The 24464-nt window shown below is 42.2% G+C and overlaps 1 protein-coding gene across 1 annotated transcript in view; it reads right to left on the reverse strand.

Annotated features, from left to right (window-relative positions):
- Window positions 1–24234, reverse strand: part of usp43b (ubiquitin specific peptidase 43b) — a 210548-nt gene extending 186314 nt beyond the window's left edge. The window contains exon 1 of the mRNA XM_034190475.1: window positions 23390–24234. Within this exon, the coding sequence (XP_034046366.1) occupies window positions 23390–23977 (588 nt within the window). The 5' untranslated portion in view covers window positions 23978–24234. The remainder of the gene's footprint in view (window positions 1–23389) is intronic.
- Window positions 24235–24464: the final 230 nt, after the last annotated feature.

The raw sequence follows: 24464 nt of genomic DNA on the forward strand, positions 1-24464 counted from the left end.
CACATGATGCTGTCATGGTTTAAAATCCTGCAGGGCAGCAAGGTCCCCCTGCTCAAGCCAGCACATGTCCAGGCCCATTTGAAGTTCACCAGTGACCATCTGGATGATCCAGAGGAGGCATGGGAGAAGGTCATGTGGTCAGATGAGACCAGAATAGAGCTTTTTGGAATCAGCTCCACTTACCATGTTTAGAGGATGAGAACAACCCCAAGAAAACCATCCCAACCGTGAAGCATGGGGGTGAAAACATCATACTCTGGGGGTGCTCTTCTGCAAAGGGGACAGGACGACTGTACCGTATTGAAGGGAGGATGGATGGGGTCATGTATTGCGAGATTTTGGCAAACAACCTCCTTCCCTCAGTAAGAGCATTGAAGATGGGTCATGGCTGGGTCTTCCAGCATGACAATGACCCCAAACACATAGCCAGGGCAACTAAGGAGGGGCTCCGTAAGAAGCATTTCAAGGTCCTGGAGTGGCCTGGCCAGTCTCCAGAACTCAAAAGAAAATCTTTGGAGGGAGCTGAAACTCCAAACCTGAAAGATTTGGAGAAGATCTGTATGGAGGAGTGGACCAAAATCCCTGCTGCAGTGTTTGCAAACCTGGTGAAAAACTACAGGAAACGCTTGACCTCTGTAATTGCAAACAAAGGCTACTGTACCAAATATTAACATTAATTTTCACATGTGTTCAAATACTTATTTGCAGCAGTAACATACAAATAAATTATTAAAAAAAATCATACATTGTGATTTCTGGATTTCTAAGTGGGAGAAATTGCAGGGTGTTCAAATACTTATTTTCCTCACTGTATATAATTTTCCACATGTTATGTAGCAGCTTTATTCCAAAATGAAGTCAATTATTTTTTTCCATCAAAATGTGACTCACAACACAACATGAAAAATGTTCATTAAAATTTAAAACATACAAAGAAATCACATGTACATAAGTCCTCACACCTTTTGCTCAGTACTTTGTTGATGCACCTTTGGCAACAATTACAGCCTCAAGTCTTCTTGAATATGATGCCACAAGCTTGGTGCAGCTATCTTTGGTTAGTTTTGTCCATTCCTCTTTGCCGCACCTCTCAAGCTCCATCAGGTTGGATGGGAAGCATCGGTGCACAGCCATTTTCAGATCTCTCCAGAGAAGTTCAACTGGATTCAGGTCTGGACATTTACAGAGTTGTCCTAAAGCCACTCCTTTGATATCTTGGCTGTGTGTTTATGGTCATTGTCCTGCTGAAAGATGAACCGTCACCCCAGTCTGAGGTCAAGAGCGCTCTGGAGCAGGTTTTCATCCAAGATGTCTCTGTACATTGCTGCATTCATCTTTCTCTAAATCCTGACTAGTCTCCCAGTTCCTGCTGCTGAAAAACATCCCCACAGCGTGATGCTGCCACCACCATGCTTCACTGTAAGGATGGTGCCTGGTTTCCACCAAATATGACAACTGGCATTCATACCAATCAGTTCAATCTTTGTCTCATCAGACCAGAGAATTTTGTTTCTTAGGGTCTGAGAGTCCTTCAGGTGCCTTTTGGCAAACTCTAGCTGGGCTACCATGTGGCTTTTACTAAGGAGTGGCTTCCGTCTGGCCATTCTACCACACAGGCCTGATTGGTGAATTGCTGCAGAGATGGTTATCCTTCTTGAAGGTTCTCCTCTCTCCAGAGTGACCATCGGGTTTTTGGTCACCTCCCTGACTAAGGTCCTTCTCCCTCACATGCTCAGTTTAGACGGGTGGCCAGCTTTAGGAAAAGTCCTGGTGGATCTGAACTTCTTTTATTTATGGATGATGGAGGCCACTATACTCATTGGTACCTCCAAAGCAGCAGAAAGGTTTCTGTACCCTTCCCCAGATTTGTGCCTTGAGACAATCTTGTCTCGGAGGTCTACAGACAATTCCTTTGACTTCAACATTTGTTTGTGCTCCGACATGCACTGTCACCTGTGGGACCATATATGTGGACAAGGCTGGGACAAGGTTGGGTTGTTTTGTGTTTATTTTCCTTCCCAGGTGATTTGGGGCTGTTCTCTGAGGAAAATGTGCTGCAGAAGAGTCTCTCTCCTCTGTTACGATGATTGGCTGCACCTGTTGCATTCTCGTGCGGCTCTCTATCAGGACAATCCACGACACCTGTGATGTTCACGTGCGGATCTCAGGGCTTCCAGCTGGTACCAATGTAGTGATGAAGAACTACATTTAAACCAGCAGTGAGTTGGATAAGATTGCCGGAGAATACGACCTTGTGACGACCGTGTGGGGACGCTGAGGGCCGTTTCAGAGTCTGACATCACACCTGTGAAGGAGGACGAGGGTGAGAGGCAAACGCTGTCAGCACACGACAGAGGTGAATATTCTGAAAAGTTTATCCGTGAATGTAAATTGGCGTTTATACGCAGCTATAAGTAATTATTGGTGGAAATTGTTTGGCGTGTTCCTCACGGCAGTGGCTTGCGGATTAATGATCCTCCACTAGCTGTGAGCAGCAGCCTCTTTGAACTAAGTTTGAAACCAGACCTAAACGTGTAGCTGATAAGTTTGCCTCTAAACAATATTTCGTAGTAATAAGTGTTGAATAATCTCATCTCTGTTCCTCCTTCGCAGAGTACAGTCTGGGAAAGTCACCTGGGGGGGGTGTTGGTGGAACTCCTGAGTCCTGAACGTTCGGACTCCGACAGGGAGAAAAATAAAGGTGTTTTCTTTTTGGAACTGCTTCTGATTATTTCATGCTGGGTTCAGTCAGATACTGGACCGCTCCTCAATCCGCGTCTTATCCATAACAGAATTCTCCAGCCAAACCAATATGGACCCAGCGGCAGAAGCAGTTCCATTTCAGGAGAAAGTCCAGAAGCACCTGGAGATGATTCGGGAGCAATAAATCAACACTGCTAGAATCCTTTGATGAATTTTCCCGTGAACTTCGTTTGGTTTTTGATCATCCGATGAAAGCAAATATCGTGGTTCAACGATTGCTGAACCTCCGACAGGGGCGACGAAGCGCAGCTGATTATTCTGTGGATTTTCGAGTCTTTTCCACTCAGTCTGGTTGGAATGCTGCTGCTTTGAGGGGGGTGTTTGTGGACGGGTTGAATGGCTCCCTAAGAGACGAGCTAGCCGTCCGTGATGAACCGAAGGATTTAGATGAGTTAATATCCTTGGTTATTCGTCTAGACGATCGGATTAGGGAGCGTGGACAAGAGAGAGGGCGTGTGTCCGAGCGGGGTGTTTTGTCTCGGGGTTTTCCCCGACACAAGTCCGGACCGCCTCTTCTTCGTTCCTCTGAGACTCCTCCGACGGGACCTCTAGCTCCTCTAGTGGACGAGCCAATGCAACTTGGAAGGGTCAGAACAGCCATATTGCCCCGGTCAAACGAGCGTCAGGAGACAGCATCATAACATGGCTCCAGGTGTTTTATGGACATTTTTGTAGGCTATACATGGGAGTTTTTGTAAACCAGGTTTTGTGTATAGCACTTGAGGTAGTTCTGGTGGGGTGAACAGGCTGGCTGGTCGGAGTTCGTTTGGACTCAGGTAAGCGTGTGTTTTTTTTTATATTGTTTATAGTTATTTAATTTTTGTTGGCGGAATGGGTCGTTTTATTTTGTTGGTTTTTATTTCCCTGTCCCCTAACCCCAGCCTCACTCACTTCTGGCCGTTCGTCTTTGGTGTTGTGGGGTGGCGCAGGTTGGTTGCTGGGCATTCCCATGAGGACCTCTGCACCTGGGGGGGGGGGGGGGTGGGGGGGTCCAGGGCTCTTTTCTTAGGTTTAGTTGCTTCCCGGTTCCTCTCCAGCCTCAGCGTGCCTCTGACCGTTCGCCATTGGCATTGCTGAGGTGTCGGGCAGTGGGAATATACTCCAGTCGGAGCGGTGGGGCCGATCAGTGCCGTACGCCTTTTCTGCTGCCCACCCCTCCCGGTAGGCTGGAGTATAGTCGGGGGGTCGACACCGGCCGTCTTGCCAGTTTTCCCCTGCCCTTGGGGGTGGAGCTGGGTTGCGTTTTTCCTATTGGCTTCTCCGGCTTAGTAGTCCTGTGCCGATTGCCACGACGGACCTGGAGGGTCTTTCGGGGTGCTGGGGAGGTCAATGGGGCTTTCTGTAGTTTTTGTTTGCTCCTGGGGTGGTTTTTGGAAATCCCTGGGGGTTTGGGGTTTTTGTTTCCTCCTGTTTCCCCCTGGGGTTTGATGGGACGGTCCTCTGGGGGGGAGGTTGACTGTGGGGCAGACGGGCCGTGTTGGGCTGGGGTGGGGTTCCTGGGTTGTGGGGGTGTCTCCTGGGGTTTGATGGGATGGTCCTCTGGGGGACGTTAAGGCTCCCGTGTATGCCTGGGGATTCCTGGATGGCTCCTGCCGTGGTCATTGCTCCTGGGGTTGATGATGAGGTCCCCTGGGGGAAGTCGGGCTCCACATGTTAGGGGAGGGCGTTGTTTGTTTTTTCCTTTGACCTGTGTTCTAGTGTGTTGGGGGGGTTTTGTTGGGGTTTTTGGGTTTGTGTGTTTTTGTTCCTCCCCAGGGTTTGATGGGACGGTCCTCTGGGGGGGGGGTGTTGGGTTGGGTATTGTGTTTTTCTTTTGTGTTTACCCCGGTGTGCTTCCCTGGGGTATGTTTGTGGTACTCTCTGGGGGGGATGCTGGGGGCCTTTTTTTTGTGTTTTGTTTTTGTGTTTAGGGTTGTTTCGGGATGTTTTTTTTTTTTTTGATGCCGGCCAGCCTTTCTACCGCATCTCCCGGCTCTGCTGCCTGCTGTGATCTCTGTTCCTCCTTCGCAGAGTACAGTCTGGGAAAGTCACCTGGGGGGGGGGGGGGGTGGGGGGTGTTGGCGGAACTCCTGAGTCCTGAATGTTCGGCTCCGACTGTTGAGACGCTGAGAGAGCGCGCCGCCTTTTCACCTCACCAGAACTCTAATTATTTAGTATTTCATGTATAGCACAAAGGGAGAAAAATAAATGTGTTTTCTTTTTGGAACTGCTTCTGATTATTTCATGCTGGGTTCAGTCAGATACTGGACCGCTCCTCAATCCGTGTCTTATCCATAACACAACTGAATTTACCCCAGGTGGACTCCAGTTAAGCTGTAGAAACATCTCAATGATGATCAGTGGAAACAGGATGCACCCGAGCTCAATTTTCAGGCTCTGAATACTTATGTACATGTGATTTCTTAGTTTTTTTGGTTTTAATAAATTTGCAAAAATCTAAAAAAAAACAAAAAAACAACAACAAAAAACTTTTTTCACATTGTCAGTCTGGGGTATTGTGCATAGAATTTTGAGAACAAAATGAATTTTATCCATTTTAGAACAAGGCTGTAACATAAACAATGTGGAAAAAGTGATATATATATATATATATATATATATATATATATATATATATATATATATATATATATATATATATATATATATATATAGTGATTTGGGTGAATCATATAAGACCTCCAGATTTCAATGTTGGTCTCAGCATTCTTAAACTTGGGAAAGTCTGGTCAAGACATTTGATGGCCAGCATGACTTTGAACCAGCAAGTGCAGTTAACACTATGTAGAAGCGCAGGCTGCAGCTGTGCACAGCAGGTTGCAGGTGTGGATGAAAACAAAAGTGTAGGAAAATAGGCCTCCTACTCAAGTCAACTTCCCTTCAATACTATAGTATGTTATACGGAGCCGTTCAGCATGACCAGAGTGATAAATCAGTGGATGAGGAGGCAGGACTACGCCGTGTCTTATCTTCAAAGAGGCTGTGGAGATGTGCTTACCAAAAAGAGCAAAAAAAAAGTGCACAAAAAAGAGGGAAAAAGGTTCTGCTGGAGATTTGGCAGAGTAATAGGGTGCTCGAATCTTCTCTTCAGATGTTGTCTGGAAAGGACGAGATGTCAAGGTGAAAAGTGAGGCGTCATCCCACACTGGCACCTCAGTATCATCTTATGCAACATGGCCATCAGAAATGATGAAAGAATGAAAATACTCTTTGTCTTAGTACACTACTGGACCTTTGAAATGTAGCTCTCAGATGCCACTGACACATGCAGTTTAATCGTGTTTATTGCAAAAAAAAACATCAGAAATTTATTTGATAACTTCCTGCAGTGTAAATGCAGAATGGCTTGCATCATAAATGTGTAAATAAGCATTTGAATAATAAAGTTAGAGAACTGAAGCATATACAAAAATAAAGAACAGAAAAAATAATCAAAATAATCATTTATAGAGCAAAATTGTATTTATTTCAGAAAATCTGAAAGATCTCTCTATAGTTAAAATAGGAAGCATCTAAATAAAAAAGATGATCAAACAAGTAAGAACAAGTCAAAATTCAAACACACACACAAATCAAAACACATCACTCAAAGCAACAAACACAACATAACACTGTACCCTGAATAAGCTAATTATCAGCTGACTAATATTGTAAAAAGTGATTAACCACTTATGTGTGTTCCTCAAGCTCAAGTCCTCTACCAGAGTCCTGAGAGTTTGAGCATTTGGTGCAGTATCTTAGCTGTTCCTAGGACTGCACTCTTCTGGACCTCTGATGTTGTGTTTGGAATCCGCTGGAGCCACTCTTCCAATTTGGGGGTTACAGCTCCTAGTGCTCCTATGACCACTGGGACCACTTTGGATTTCACCTTCCACATCTGCTCCAGTTGCTCCTTCAGTCCTTCAGTACTTGTCTATTTTCTCCCTTGTCAACCACCACTATGTCTAGTTGGTTGGCTAGCAGCAGCTTGTCTGTCTGGAATTTGAAGTCCTACAGGACCTTAGCTCAGAGGCCTCAAACCAGTTCCAGAAAGGGCTGAGAGGGTGCAGGCTTTCTGTGCAACCACCCACTCCAGCAGGTGATTTCAGTGATTAACTGATTCCACCTGCTCAAAGTGATGTTAATCAATGAAATCACCTGCTGGAGTGGGTGGTTGCACAGAAAGCCTGCACCTTCTTGGCCCTTTCTGGAACCGGTTTGAGACCTCTGTCTTAGCTCTATTGTTCTCAACCACCTTTGGTGGTGTCTTGCATCAGGACCTGGGGACATCTAATCCATATGTGGCACAGATGTTCCTGTACACAATTCCTGACATTTGGTTGTGCCTCTCACTGTACGCTGTCCCAGCTTGCATCTTGCCTCCTGCTACCATGCGCTGGACTGTCTCTGGGGCACATTTTCAGAGCCTACAACTTGAGTCCTGTCAGCTGTGGTAGACTCCTGCCTCTATGGATCTGGTGCTCAGAGTTTGTTCTTGAGCTACCATGATCAGAGCCTCTGTGCTGTCCTTTAGACTGGGCTTTTCTAGCCACTGGTAGGTCTTCTTGATGTCAGCCACTTCCTCTATCTGCTGATGGTACATCCCATGGAGAGGCTTAGTCTTCCATGATATCTCCTCCTCCTGTTACTTATCACCATCTGTCTTCAGCTGTCTGAGGCATTCTTGTAGCAGTTGATCGTGGGGAGTCATCTTTCTTGATGTATTCATGGAAGCTGCTTGTCTCATCCTGGATTGTGGCTCTGACACTCACTAATCCTCACCCTTCCTCCTTGCATTGCACATAGAGCCTCAGGGTGCTGGACTTTGGGTGGAAACCCCTGTGCAATGTCAGGAATTTTTGTGTCTTGACATCAGTTGCATCTATCTCCTCCTGTGGCCAACTTATTATCCCAGCTGGGTATTTGATGACTGGTAGGGCGTACATATTGATGCCAACTGGATAGTGTATTGGTGGAATTGCTGTCTTTGGAACAACAGGTTGTGGGTTCAAATCCTGGATAGAGATTTGAACCAGTAACGGTCCCCAGGCTAGACCCCCCCCCCAATGCTACTCCCCCAGCCTTCCTAGAAATCATGAGCAAGAAACAAATAAATAAAACCATACTGACTCGGACATTGCCTGGGTTCATGAGGTCCATGTCAGTTGTCGAGGAACCAGGACACACTGATGAGAAATGGACTACTGGAACAAGATGTACATGGACAAGGACAGACAGCTGATGGAATGCTACTATGACAACAAGTTACATGCCACACAGAATATGAATGACAACACAAAAACTTTTTTTTGCCACTAATGATGAATGAAAAAAAAGTTTTTGTGTTGTCATTCATATTCTATGAAAAAAAAAAAGAAAATCCTGCCAGGGTATGCAAACCTTTGAGCACAACTCTCTCTCTGTGTGTGTGGATATATATATATATATATATATATATATATATATATATATATATACACACACAACCCCTGGCAATAATTATGGAATCACTGGCCTCGAACGATGTTCATTCAGGTGTTTAATTTTGTAGAAAAAAAGCAGATCACAGACATGACACAAAACTAAAGTCATTTCAAATGGCAACTTTCTGGCTTTAAGAAACACTATAAGAAATCAAGAAAAAAAATTGTGGCAGTCAGTAATGGTTACTTTTTTAGACCAAGCAGAGGGAAAAAAATATGGACTCACTCAATTCTGAGGAATAAATTATGGAATCACCCTGTAAATTTTCATCCCCAAAACTAACACCTGCATCAAATCAGATCTGCTCGTTAGTCTGCATCTAAAAAGGAGTGATCACAACTTGGAGAGCTGTTGCACCAAGTGGACTGACATGAATCATGGCTCCAACACGAGAGATGTCAATTGAAACAAAGGAGAGGATGATCAAACTCTTAAAAGAGGGTAAATCATGACGCAATGTTGCAAAAGATGTTGGTTGTTCACAGTCAGCTGTGTCTAAACTCTGGACCAAATACAAACAACATGGGAAGGTTGTTAAAGGCAAACATACTGGTAGACCAAGGAAGACATCAAAGCATCAAGACAGAAAACTTAAAGCAGTATGTCTCAAAGATCTAAAATGCACAACAAAACAAATGAGGAACGAATGGGAGGAAACTGGAGTCAACGTCTGTGACCGAACTGTAAGAAACCGCCTAAAGGAAATGGGATTTACATACAGAAAAGCTAAACGAAAGCCATCATTAACACCTAAACAGAAAAAAACAAGGTTACAATGGGCTAAGGAAAAGCAATCATGGACTGTGGATGACTGGATGAAAGTCATATTCAGTGATGAATCTCGAATCTGCATTGGGCAAGGTGATGATGCTGGAACTTTTGTTTGGTGCCGTTCCAATGAGATTTATAAAGATGACTGCCTGAAGAGAACATGTAAATTTCCACAGTCATTGATGATATGGGGCTGCATGTCAGGTAAAGGCACTGGGGAGATGGCTGTCATTACATCATCAATAAATGCACGTTTATGTTGATATTTTGGACACTTTTCTTATCCCATCAATTGAAAGGATGTTTGGGGATGATGAAATCATTTTTCAAGATGATAATGCATCTTGCCATAGAGCAAAAACTGTGAAAACATTCCTTGCAAAAAGACACATTAGGGTCAATGTCATGGCCTGCAAATAGTCCGGATCTTAATCCAATTGAAAATCTTTGGTGGAAGTTGAAGAAAATGGTCCATGACAAGGCTCCAACCTGCAAAGCTGATCTGACAACAGCAATCAGAGAAAGTTGGAGCCAGATTGATGAAGAGTACTGTTTGTCACTCATTAAGTCCATGCCTCAGAGACTGCAAGCTGTTATAAAAGCCAGAGGTGGTGCAACAAAACAATAGTGATGTGTTGGAGCGTTCTTTTGTTTTTCATGATTCCAGAATTTTTTCCTCAGAATTGAGTGAGTCCATATTTTTTTTCCTCTGCTTGGTCTAAAAAAGTAACCGTTACTGACTGCCACAATTTGTTTTCCTGATTTCTTATAGTGTTTCTTAAAGCCAGAAAGTTGCCATTTGAAATGACTTTAGTTTTGTGTCATGTCTGTGATCTTCTTTTTTTCTACAAAATTAAACAACTGAATGAACATCCTCCGAGGCCGGTGATTCCATAATTTTTGCCAGGGGTTGTAGATATATACACACACACACATATACACACACAAAAGGTTGGGTAGGATTACTTTGAAATGTAATCAAAAAGTAATCAGATTACAAGTAATCCAAATGTATGTACATACATACATGTAATCCACATGTATTCTTTCAAAGTAATCCTACCCAACCTTGTATATATATGACAGAGGGGTGTCTCAGTTCTCTTTTTGGAGCGAGGCGGAGGGCTACAAACCCCTCCGTTTGGAGTGAATCTGGATGCACACTCCGTTTGGAGGGGTAGGAGGAGCTTACTGCTGTCCCCACAGAAACAAACATGGCGCTGAAAGAGCAGCACAAATGAAAAAAAAACTTTACAGGCAGTTGTCTATGACAGCAACGTGTATGCTGCTGGATGCATGTTGCGTATATTGTCGTTCTGAAGAATATCGTAACTTTGCTCGTGTGCTGAGGCGTTATAACGCATATACACACGAACGCTACGATAAGACACTTTTATATCTCACTATGGAGAAAATCATGATAAAGGATAATCACGTTAATTTGTATGTTCATAAATCTTTGGACAATATCGATCACTGCTGTTGGATTTCAAGGTCTGTAATGTGTGTGTATTTAGTAAACAAACAGGGAGCACTGAACACACTTGTCTCCTAATAAGCTTTCAGGCAGAAAATGAGGAAAAGTTTCATCAATGGGAATAAGTTGGAAAATATATACAGACACATGTATATGTGTAACACATAACCTGATATCCTAATAGACTGATATTATTTGTCAAGGAATTTTCTAAAGGAAATAGGGCTGGATGCAAAAAATGGGAGAATTTGAAAAAGAAACATAAGGTTAACAGAACTAGATGCAGCCCAAAACATACATACAGGTGCTGGTCATATCATTAGAATATCATGAAAAAGTTGATTTATTTCAGTAATTCCACTCAAAAAATGAAACTTGTATACATTCATTCCACACAGACTGATATATTTCAAGTGTTTATTTATTTTAATTACTAATTAATTAATTAATTACTCATCAATTGATTAGTCAAACAATATTAATTATTACTATTATTGATTAATTATCAGTAGTATTATTAACATTAATTAATTACTAATTAATTACTAATTAATTATTTATTAATACTATTAAATGAATTATTATTATTATAAATCGCAAATTAATTACAAATTAATTAACATGACATGATTGCGATGTGTCGAAGAAATCTGCGACTTCTTCTATTTCTTTGCATTTACACAGAATGGCAAGAAAATAAAAAGAGCAAACAGGCTACTGCAACAAGTTGCATTTCGGTTGCCATGTTAAACAGTGAAGACGGCAGTTACACGGGCAGTTTGTTATTTCTCCTAAGGTGGAGGGGTGCCTCAATTCATAGGGCTAGAGGCACACCCCTTCTCCTTACCCCTTGTTTTAAAGGGGTAGGTGTACAAAAGAGAACTGAGATTGGGGGCAAGTGTTTTAACTTTCTTAAATTACAGATCCATTAGAATCCAGTGTTAACTAGGTTTCTAATTAAAAACTCTTTTTGATGTGCTGGTAAGCTGTTTAAAACAGGTTTTAAACCACATATTACCCAATTGTGAATTGGTTTTAAACTGCGCTAAACTAATGGTAACCTGGTTTAAAATACATTTAAAATGTCTAATTTTTGTAATTTTTGGTTTTGTCAAAATAACTGGTTGAAACTAATAATTTGAATCAGTAGCTCGATCGATCGATGCATAGAGTACATTTCTGTACAAATGATTTCAACACCATTTGTAAAATATCCCATCTTTACTGGCAATTATTGCTCTTTGCAACCCAAAGAAAGTAATAATGCAGAAAATGTGCTGAATTCTAAAATCCACTCAAACTGTCCAGACCTCATGTGATGCACTCATACTGTTAATCATGAGAACCACAACGACGTGCTGTACATAACCCAAAACTGTTGTGCAGCTAGTCATTAAATCACAGTAATAACAGTAATTACGTGCCCTTTTCAAATGCGCCAACTGTTTTAACAACAGGTTACAGAAAAGCCTGTGCTTGTTCTTTATTGGTCCCAGTGGCATAATGACTGTGACCAAAATGTTTTCATCGACTGTAGTAATGTGTATTTTTTTTTTTACTTAATATGTTCTCACTATATTAAGTAAAAAGCATGAACACTCCAAGTGTCTTGTACAGCTTCCTTGAGCCACTTAACTTAGTATTAACATGGATAATCATTAAACATCAACAGGGAGAGATGGCAAATATTGAGACATACCTGTGAGGCTCACAGTTGCCAAGTCACTCTTAAACGGGCTGATTAATGTACTACTACCTACTCACTCGTCCCGTCTGCCTACCACGAAGAAGACTATCTCCTCTTTAAGGCCTCTTGTGTTATGGAAGCTGATAATTGGGCTGTTTGAGTTTCACGTTTTTGTCCCCACGTAGGCCTCTCTGTGCAAATACGCCATCCTGCCGGCAGAGAATCGGAGAGATTTTGAAATCCACCATAACTGTCAAAAAAGAGCGTTCATCTGCTCCCGTGGTGTAGAGGAATCTCAGCTTTCACTGCAACTGCAGGGATGGTGACAATTAAAAACATCAGAAAGCAGTACGGTGATACTTAACCTTAATTAAACATTTATAAAAGCTGCCATTGCCTCCTTCACTACCTTCCCCAACCTGCAACTCGAGAGATACTGGAATGTGGCAGAGTGCCAGGTATTACTGGACAGGACTTCATTGTTTCGCTTTTCTCCTGACCGAGAGCTCTGCGGACGGCTGACCTACGAGAGGCCCGCTGTGGATCCAGCAACTCGGGACAACGCTTTCTTTTCGTCAAACACAGACGATTCTACCTATACAAGTACAGCTGAGTTATTGAAGAGACCATTTTTAAAGTCTGGCTTTTAGACTTTCTCAAACAAGCCGTTTCAGTGCCCTTCTGACAAAGAACCTGTAAAAAGTGTCAATCACCTTATAACAGAGTTGGTGCACGAATGGACAGTAACTTTGGCATTCTTACGTTACAGTTTGCAGTTCACGACTATATTTTCAGATCAACTCTGAGAATGGATCAGTTTCCACGATGCCTGATATCTTGCAAAAACGAACGCCAATGATATCCACAGAATCTTCACTTTTCTTCACCAACAAATGGGAGGAAACTACCCTTGGCTGTATGAGCATTGTTTTTTATCATTTGTAGTTGTGTAATTAATTATTAAGATCCTATTTTCTTATGTGCCCCTTGTACACTTGTACAAATCAATCAATCAAAAACAATATTTACATTTTAACAGCGTCTGCAGGAGGCATGAGTTTTTGACAACAGCAGAAGTTGTGCAAATCAAGGAATATTTGTAGATAAGCCTCTGTGCATTGCAGGTATCGAGACAAATTTAACTCTGTAGGAAATTATCTTTGAATTAGCTGACCTTAGCGTTCACACTAACATCAGCTAAATGTCTTATAAATCCCTCCAGAGTTGTTATTAGGTTCCAAAAGTGTTTTTAGTTTTAGAAGTGTTTATTTCTCACTAGCTTTTATATAATATATGACAAAGATGTTATATTTACATACAAATGAAACAGAGTTTGCAGCTAGCTACTAGCCTGTGAGGTCACCACGCTAACGTCTGCTAAATGTTTTGTAAATCCTTCCAGAGGTGTTATCATGTTACAAAAACAGTGTTTTCAGTTTTAGAAGTGTTTATTTGTTGCTTTTACATAATATATGTGAAAGGTGTTATTTCCAGTCAAAGATGAAGCAAAGTTAGCAGGTAGCGACACCAGGAAGTGACGTCACCACACTAACGTCTGTGAGATCATCACACTAATCATCACCTCTTAAAATACCTCTCAGAATAGGTCAAGGTCTTTGAACTGAAGGTCTGTGCCCCAAGAATGTTCCCTGTGAATTTGAAGACTCTGGCAGTAATAGGACTGGACTTATGCTGAGCACAGACAGACCAACAAAGGGACAGACAGACGGATGGATGAAAAGCCTTCGCAATACCCAATGGCCATATTTGATGGGCTTGAGTAAAAAAATTACAGCAGTCTTATTTTTCACTTGGCGCAAATCTGGAGCAGGACACAAAGCAAAAGATATTATTACTGTATCTACAGCCCCCTGCTCCTGGGCATCCACTCAGTCCCTTTTTCGTGAATGTTGGCTAAAGCCCCCCCCCCCCCCCGCCAAATTAAATTTTTATGAAAGTTGATGTACTATTTTAGTTGTACCCTAAAGCAAATTAATTTTGTAACCCCAACACACTGTAAAAAGCAAAAAAATAATGACTTTTCATGCTCTTTGTCTTGTCGCTTCCATATCTTTCCAATGGTTTAATTTTTTTTTTACCCGAGGTCAAAATATGGCCATCGGGTATTGTGAAGACTTTGCGTCCATCCATCCATCTGTCTGTGGTCAGCATAAGTCTAGTACTATCACTGCCAGGTCTTCATATTCACAGGGAACATTTTTGGGACACAGACCTTGGACAATTCAAAAATGGTTAACCTTGACCTATTCTAAGGGGTCAAAAGGTCACAGTCTTTCTACACACTCAGCATAACTCCATTCCTATTATGCTAGGGTCTTCAAATTCACAGGGACAATTCCTGGGACACAGACCTTGGACAAGTTCAAAGATGGCTAACCTTTAAAAGGTCAAAAGGTCTTCTTTTTGTGATAAAATTAGACATTTTATTAACGATATGTAAGAGGGGGCATTCCGACAAAGATTACAGTGGCTGAACTCGTGTCTCCAATCATTGCAGCTGTGTGTTTCACGTTCAGCGCCCGTCATGCGTTCCAACCGTCTGACAACAGAATGTATTTCCGCCAAACCAACAAAAACCTGGTGCACAGTGTATTTGTAGTATTTAATGGGTGCAACACGCAGATGCACCTTACAAAAACAGGTTGATGATGCATGTAGTCTGCTTGTAAACACAGCAAAACAGATTTGAAAACAATCATTAAACAAAATAAAACTAAATTCTTGTGGGAAAAAATGCAAATCCTGACATTCAAGTAGAATAGAGTTTGATAGACAATAGCATGAATTCAGGGCGTCATCATGTCTTTCAGCAGGAAAACAGCAAACACAAAGTGCTGTCTGTTAAAATTTTCACTTTATACCAATGCATACTCTACAACTTCATGGACACAAAGGTAAAACTATGCCTTTATGTTTTTCCTTTTGCAATAACAAACTTAAAAAGTGGCTTTTAATTGACACAATAGGGAGTCAAGATTGCAGTGTAGCCATGCAACTCCCTTTTATAATGGCTTAATTATTCTTTCCCTGAGCTCCATTGTACCCATTAAGATTTTTTTAAAATTTTCCTTGTTCTATATTACTATACTTTGCCTTGAACTATCACTGAGTGAAATCCAGAGCAAAAAAACTGCAAGCAGTTTTGAACCAGGTTCTTTTTTCCAATCTCCAGCGTGGGCAGAGCAGCCTGAGGGTCTCCTGATAATGCCCCCTCCCTGATCCTCAGGAAAGAAACATCAATAACTGGAAACTGTTGCAGCAAATCTGGTTCTTCTTGCGGCATTAGACAAGAGGTGCGGTTTTAAATCACTCATTAAAAACCTGCAGTTTTAGTGAACCCACAGGTGACGTCTTCAGTTTGCTTGGTTTGTCAGACTAATGATACGAATCCAAAAGACATTAAATTAACTGTGACATTAAATTTTTTTTTCAAGAACATCTGTTTAAGCTACTTTAATAAAGATGTGAATAATTTGGGCCATGGTTGCTAATGTGCTGAGTCAAACTGCTAACAGAGAGTGTTAGTTATATATATATATATATATATATATATATATATATATATATATATATATATATATATATATATATATATATATATATATCTTTTTATTTGTCTTTTGGCTGTTCCCGTTAGGGGTCACCACAGCAGATCAATCGTTTCCATCTCACCCTGTCCTCTGTATCTTCCTCTGTCACACCAACCACCTGCATGTCCTCTCTCAGCACATCCATGAACCTCCTCTTTGGCCTCCCTCTTCTCCTCCTGCCTGGTGGCTCCATCCTCAGCATCCTTCTCCCTATATACACTGGGTCCCTCCTCTGCACATGTCCAAACCATCTCAATCTCGCCTCTCTGACTTTGTCTCCAAACCGTCCCACCTGAGCTGTCCCTCTGATATGTTCATTCCTAATCTTGTCCATTCTTGTCACTCCCAAAGAGAATCTCAACATCTTCAGCTCTGCCACCTCCAGCTCTGCCTCCTGTCTTTTTGTTAGTGCCACTGTCTCTAAACCATACAACATAGCTGGTCTCACGACTGTTTTGTAAACTTTCCCCTTCACCCTTGCTGATATTCTTCGGTCACAAATCACTCCTGCCACCTTTCTCCACCCACTCCACCCTGCCTGCACTCTCTTCACCTCTCTACCACACTCTCCATTACTTTGAACAGTTGACCCCAAATATTTAAACTCATCTACTTTCACCACTTCTACTCCTTGTAACTGCACTATTCCACTGGGCTCCCTCTCATTCACACACATGTACTCAGTCTTGCTTCTACTGACTTTCATTCCCCTTCTCTCCAAAGCATATCTCCACTTCTCCAGACTAGACTCAACTTGCTTTTTACTCTCACTACAGATCACAATGTCATCTGCAAACATCATAGTCCACGGGGACTCCTGTCTGATCTATATATAAACAACAACAAAAAAAAGACCACACACACACACACAAAAAAACCCAAAACTAAGTAGTCTCACATACACAATTGAGCTCAGGTGCCTCCTGTTTACACTGATCACCCTTGAGATGTTTCTACAGCTTAATTGGAGCCCACCTGGGGTCAATTCAGTTGATTAGACATGATTTGGAAAAGCACACACCTGTCTACATATAAGGTCCCACAGTTGACAGTGCATGTCAGCGCACAAACCAAGCGTGAAGTCAAATGAACTATGTCTATAGACCTCACAAACAGGATTGTCTCAAGGCACAAATCTGGGGAAGGCTACAGAAACATTTCTGCTGCTTTGAAGGTCCCAAAAAGCACAGTGGCCTCCATCATCCATAAATGGAAGAAGTTCAGCTCCACCAGGACTCTTCCTAGAGGAATGGGCAAAACTTCCCAAATGTAGGTGCACCAAGCTTGTGGCATCATATTCAAAAAGACTCGAGGCTGTAATTGCTGCCAAAGGTGCATCAACAAAATACTGAGCAAAGGGTTGAATACTTTTGTACATGTGAGTTCTTTTTTAAAACATTTGCAAAAATGACAAAAAAAAAAAAAACTTTTTCATGTTGTCATTATGGGGTGTTGTGTGTAGAACTTTGAGAGGAAAAAAAAAGGAATTTACTCCATTTTGAAATAAGGCCGTAACATAACAAAATGTGGAAAAAGTGAAGCACTGTGAATACTTTCCGGATGCATTGTATCTGTGATAATATGGCTTGCTGTGTAGTTAATTGTACTAACATACCATCTAAGAAATTGGTGCTCCAGTATTTCCTTTGAGTGAAAAGGAAATACTGGATATATTTGCTGTGCTCCCCTCTACTTTACCCAGTTATGGGTTGATCTGAAGTTAAGTGAGTTTGCACATTTGTGTCCATCCACCCGCTGTGCCTTGTCACCTCACTCCCTGACACAAACATGATGAGATGTGAACAATTAATGCTAACTTTAACATTGAAAACACCATAGACATGCTAACACGTTAGCATCGGTCCTGTTTTTAAGTTATACGAGGTCTGTCCATAAAGTATAGGTCCTTTTTATTTTTTTCAAAAACTATATGGATTTCATTCATATGTTTTTACGTCAGACATGCTTGAACCCTCGTGCGCATCCGTGAGTTTTTCCACGCCTGTCGGTGACGTCATTCGCCTGTGAGCACTCCTTGTGGGAGGAGTCGTCCAGCCCCTCGTCGGAATTCCTTTGTCTGAGAAGTCGCTGAGAGACTGGCGCTTTGTTTGATCAAAATTTTTTCTAAACCTGTGAGACACATCGAAGTGGACACGGTTCAAAAAATTAAGCTGGTTTTCGGTGAAAATTTTAACAGCTGATGAGAGATTTTGAGGTGACACTGTCGCTTTAAGGACTTCCCACAGTGTGAGACGTCGTGCAGCGCTCTCAGGCGGCGTCATCAGCCTGTTTCAAGCTGAAAACCTCCACATTTTAGGCTCTATTGATCCAGGACGTCGTGAGAGAACAGTGAAGTTTCAGAAGAAGTCGGTTTCAGCATTTTATCCGGATATTCCACTGTTAAAGGAGATTTTTTTAATGAAAGATGTGCAGACGGATTGCAGCGTCGGCTCACAGCCGCCGCGACGCTCCGCCACAGGAAAAACACCTCCGTTGGAAGCCTTAAGGACAAGCTGGAACATGTCCGGCTGTTAAACAATTTCTCATATACTCACTCCACTGAAAGCCATCAAAAGCCGCCTGGATTTTACAAATGTTATCAACACGGAGGTGTTTTTCCTGTGCCGCCGCACCGCGCCGGCTGCGTCCCGACGTGTGGACACATCCGCACGTCTTTCATTAAAAAAATCTCCTTTAACAGTGGAATATCCGGATAAAATGCTGAAACCGACTTCTTCTGAAACTTCTCTGTTCTCTCACGACGTCCTGGATCAATAGAGCCTGAAATGTGGAGGTTTTCAGCTTGAAACAGGCTGACGATGGCGCCTGGGAGCGCTGCGCGACGTCCCACTGTGTGGGAAGTCCTTAAAGCGACAGTATCACCTCAAAATCTCTCATCAGCCGTTAAAATTTTCAACGAAAACCAGCTGAATTTTTCGAACCGTGTCCACTTCGATGTGTCTCACAGGTTTAGAAAAAATTTTGATCAAACAACGCGCCAGTCTCTCAGCAACTTCTCAGACAAAGGAATTCCGACGAGGGGCTGGACGACTCCTCCCACAAGGAGTGCTCACAGGCGAATGACGTCACCGACAGGCGTGGAAAAACTCACGCATGCGCACGAGGGTTCAAGCATGTCTGACGTTAAAACTATATGAATGAAATCCATATAGTTTTTGAAAAAAATAAAAAGGACCTATACTTTATGGACAGCCCTCGTAAAATACATCTACCAACTGTTTCAGAAGCCCATAACAGGTCGGTTTAACATAAAAAAGCTAAATATTACTCACAGACATATGCTCTTTAGGGCTTTAGTGGGGAAAAAATTAAGATAAAACAAAGAACCACGAAGCAGCAGATCGAAGCACTGCTTCATTGGTTCAAGGTTCAAAGCAAAGCCATGCTGCAGAAATGGTTGATTACAGATCCACTGCAGGGTTTGTAATCAATGTAGAGAAATTATAATTTTCCTGACAAACACCCACAAAAAAACAACGGGCACTCTGAAGGACCAATAAGGGAATCGTTAAGCAAAAAGGCTACTGATGCCGACGGATCAAATCATTTCTTAATGACACCCGAAAAGAACAAGTTCCCGATACCCATCCCTAATTATTATTATTATTAATTATTATTATTAGAAGTAGTACTAATAGTATGAAAAAATGTCTTTAAAAGTTGATATTTAATCTGGGGCTGTTGTGGGGAGCCACGTCCCCTGGTAACACGTTACCGGCATCACTGCAGGTATCAACAGATTGGTGACATCAGTTACACTAATAGCGTCACAATTATTGATTTAACATTCTGGTCATGGTTTTTAATACCTGCACCCAAGCCACCTGTTATCAGGACCATCACCCAGTCCACAAAAATACACATTCATCAAAAACTATGTTTAATTAGCCTGTTAGCCTTAGCTAGGTTTGTGACTTGTAGATATGTGGGCGTGTCTGGATTTGATTCATCCCATCCAGTTCATGCCACGCTTGCACCCCCTCCAAATCTACCCACTTTACCCAGTTATGGGTTGACTTGAAGTTAAGTGGAGCCAGGCACTGCCATGATGGCGACAACTAAACCTGCCAACTTAAGCCCAAACCCACTCTTCAGAAAACCTATGGGCGATGTCCTTTTTTAATACACAGAATTGCTCATTGAAAACATAACCTTGTGTCATGGCAGTACCACACACCATCATTACTTTTACGACAACACTGAAGTCACAGGCAAAGAATTGCATGACAGTTACTGTTTGTGGGTACAAGACCCCTGCAATTATAGCAAGTCATGCAAGACTTCTGACACCCCTCTTTGTCTGAACACTTAACTCCAAAATGTTGCTTGTGGTATGTCATCTGTACAACATGTCATTATGTCTCTGAGCATAAACTCTTACTAAGGAACTAATAGTAGGAGTTTGTTGTGTCCTCTATTTCAACATTTTACTTACAAAGTTCAGTTAAATTTCACTAGGATTTTATGGTTTGCAAAAGAAGAATAAATACCTTCCTGACTCCAAACTGATGAAGTAATATCTCTGCTGATTCATCTCATTCATAGTAAAAGGTCACGTTGGTGTTAAATCATGTACAGGATTGCTTCTGTAACACTGAAGACAGTTTACATCCTTTATTTCTAACAGATCATAGAGAAATCAAAGACTTTTAAGCATCACAAACACTCTTGCATCATCTGGGAGTTGTCAGGGTCACTCATGTGACAGTTGTTAACGTCACATGGGTAGAGAACAAATAGCATTGTGGTCTAAATTAGAGATTCTAATTCCCAGACCCCCAGTACTGCACTTGTTCCATCTCCTAAAGTTCTACCCCGACCTGAATACCTGAGTCAAATGTGCTCAGTGTTGGCAGCTGGAAAATGGGATGCCAAGACCAACACACTGGCCTACCACCCAAATGACTTCACAGCCAACCCTGATGCCTTCTGCTGACGGTGGTGGTGGATCCATGTTGTTCCCTCCAGTTTGCACATAATACTGTGTGCATAAATTCTCTAAAGTGGGTACATACAGTAGTGTTCAGAATAATAGTAGTGCTATGTGACTAAAAAGATTAATCCAGGTTTTGAGTATATTTCTTATTGTTATGTGGGAAACAAGGTACCAGTAGATTCAGTAGATTCTCACAAATCCAACAAGACCAAGCATTCATGATATGCACACTCTTAAGGCTATGAAATTGGGCTATTAGTAAAAAAAAAGTAGAAAAGGGAGTGTTCACAACAATAGTAGCATCTGCTGTTGATGCTACAAACTCAAAACTATTATGTTCAAACTGCTTTTTTAGCAATCCTGTGAATCACTAAACTAGTATTTAGTTGTATAACCACAGTTTTTCATGATTTCTTCACATCTGCGAGGCATTAATTTTGTTGGTTTGGATCCAAGATTTTGCTCGTTTACTAGTGTGCTTGGGGTCATTGTCTTGTTGAAACACCCATTTCAAGGGCATGTCCTCTTCAGCATAAGGCAACATGACCTCTTCAAGTATTTTGACATTCAAACTGATCCATGATACCTGGTATGTGATATATAGGCCCAACACCATAGTAGGAGAAACATGCCCATATTATGATGCTTGCACCACCATGCTTCACTGTCTTCACTGTGAACTGTGGCTTGAATTCAGAGTTTGGGGGTCGTCTCACAAACTGTCTGCGGCCCTTAGACCCAAAAAGAACAATTTTACTCTCATCAGTCCACAAAATATTCCTCAATTTCTCTTTAGGCCAGTTGATGTGTTCTTTGGCAAATTGTAACCTCTTCTGCACGTCTTTTATTTAACAGAGGGACTTTGCAGGGGATTCTTGCAAATAAATTAGCTTCACACAGGCGTCTTCTAACTGTGACAGCACTTACAGTTAACTCCAGACTGTCTTTGATCATCCTGGAGCTGATCAATGGGTGAGCCTTTGCCATTCTGGTTATTCTTCTATCCATTTTGATGGTTGTTTTCCATTTTCTTCCTCGCGTCTTTTTGTTTTTTTGTCAATTTTAAAGCATTGGAGATCATTGTAGATGAACAGCCTATAATTTTTTGCACCTGCGTATAAGTTTTCCCCTCTCCAATCAACTTTTTAATCAAACTACGCTGTTCTTCTGAACAATGTCTTGAATGTCCCATTTTCCTCAGGCTTTCAAAGAGAAAAGCATGTTCAACAGGTGCTGGCTTCATCCTTACATAGGGGACACCTGATTCACACCTGTTTGTTCCACAAAATTGACAAACTCACTGACTGAATGCCACGCTACTATTATTGTGAACACCCCCTTTTCTACTTTTTTTTTTTTTTACTAATAGCCCAATTTCATAGCCTTAAGAGTGTGCATATCATGAATGCTTGGTCTTGTTGGATTTGTGAGAATCTACTGAATCTACTGGTACCTTGTTTCCCATGTAACAATAAAATATACTCAAAACCTGGATTAATCTTTTTAATCACATAGCACTACTATTATTCTGAACACAATTGTATATGTATATTTTGCCTGTCGAAATAAGTTAACTCCAGGTTAAAAATACTTATCGTTTTATAGTGAGTAGATTTTATACATCGTTCGGATGAACAATTTATACATTTAGTTGCCCATCAAAATAAGCGAACTTCGTCAAGTAATTTTTCAGTTCCACACATATAGTTACGCGAGGAACCTCATCTCGATGACGCACCTCATCTCGACAGAACACCAGTAAAAAGGAGTTTTACTGGCGACGCATTAGTGGAGCCGGTAAAACGGATATTTGCGACCGTATAACAGCATGAACGTCTGCAAATCATCAGAAACAAGGGGGTTATTCCCATTCTAATCCAGTTCAATCGTTTGCATGGTTTATTCTTCTGTAGGTAATTCGGTCGACGAGGTTTACCGTGAGGTAGCGTCACTCCAACAGCAGTCAGAGTGTGGAGTAATCCATCAAATGTGAAAATCCATCGAATGTTAAACAGTAATTCTGTGTCAGAATCCACATCAATACTTTCGTATGGTAGCTTAAAGTCACCCATTTCAGCGGCGGCGGCGGTATGCGACTTTCTCTCGCACTCAACTAACAGCACCATTATGACATCTGCATAGCAGCACGCGCAACCAGTGTTCTGTCGAATTGTGTGTCTCGTTGCATAAATTGAGAGTTACAATAATAGTTGGTACTAGGTTCCTCACCAATATTAGTACATATTGAGTAATGAGAATGCAGGGTTTTCTTCAGGACCATGTGGGCGTGTGTAGATGAAGTGTTTCAGCCCTTCTTACACACACACACACACACACACACACACACACACACACACACACACACACACACACACACACACACACACAAACATTGTTTAATTTCAAACCACAATAATTTTTTAACGTAAAAGTTAAATAAAAACGAATTTTACATTAAAAAATTGCAACCTCTTAAAACAATGTTCGTCCTGCATATTTCTTGTAGGGGCACTGCCCCCCTCCTGCTCTGTCTTAGTGCCGCCATTGGTAAGAGACATGGTGAAAATGTTAATTGCCTTAACTTTATCTCCTACCACTCCTGATTCCACTCAGTGGGTCACATCCACCTGTGAATCATGCGCACTGGATCATACTAGTACCTTAAAGTCCACAGACAGCTGTGGGGTGTATTCCAGAGTCCACAGCGCGCGGACAAGTGATGCCAACTGTTCGATAACTTCTCCTTTAACAAACCGAGTTTCTTCGCATTTCACCAGACCGTTCACTCTCGTCTGACTCAAGTCCAGCTTGTACTTTTCCAAACCCAGATACTCCGCCAGCATGTCGGTGTTGCTCAAACACTGGACCACGGCGTTCATGAAACACGTGTTCCCGTGGTTTTTCAAGCCCAGGACACCTGGGACTTTGTCCCCGTAGTGACCCAGTATCTTTTCTCTGCCGCTGCACAGAGAAGAAGGATTTCTGAGCTCCTGTGCGTCTTCTCTGATCATTCCTGAGTTGGCGCTGAGGACGCATGGTGCGCCATTCCCAAACCCCCCGTCGTCGTCTTCCGCGTCCTGCGCGTCATCATCTCCAAAGTGCGCAAAAGTGCCCAAAGTTTTAATGATTCTGTTCATGAAACTCCCCACAGCCTTCAGTGATTTCTTTCGGAAGAGCTTGGCCGGTTTCTCCTTCTTGTCTTTGCGCTCCTTCGCGCTTGGCATTTCTCTGCCTCCCTCTTTCTCCATGTCAGCACTTACTATCCCCTCGCTCCACTATGATGAATGGTGCGAAAATTCCAGTGTGTCACTCCTGTGCCAGCGTTCCCTGTGCGGGTACCAGAGAGAAAAGCGCACAGAGGTGACACCATGGCGGAGCCGCAGCATGCACAACAGCGCACTGTTCCAGCCCGAGCTGAGTGCGAACCTTCCTCATCCATCCCGGCACTTACTGAAAACCTTCATTATCACTCCCGGTGCCACCGTCACAGGAGGCATCTCGTCGCGATCCGCACAACAGGAGCCGCTCTGAATGCAGCTGCGGCGGTGCGCGCACGGCGCAGCCCCTCCCTGCTCTGAGGAAAAAAAAAAAAGGCTTGTTTTTGTGCGCCTCCTCCCACCTCACAACACTTGGAAGGACTAGTGCACAATCAGGGGTCATGTGCCTGACTGACCGTCATCATGTCAACAAAAAACGTTTGAACTCTTTGGAAAAATTACAGGCGTGTATCAAATT

Source organism: Thalassophryne amazonica, chromosome 16 (assembly GCF_902500255.1).
Source record: "Thalassophryne amazonica chromosome 16, fThaAma1.1, whole genome shotgun sequence".
NCBI lineage: Eukaryota > Metazoa > Chordata > Actinopteri > Batrachoidiformes > Batrachoididae > Thalassophryne > Thalassophryne amazonica.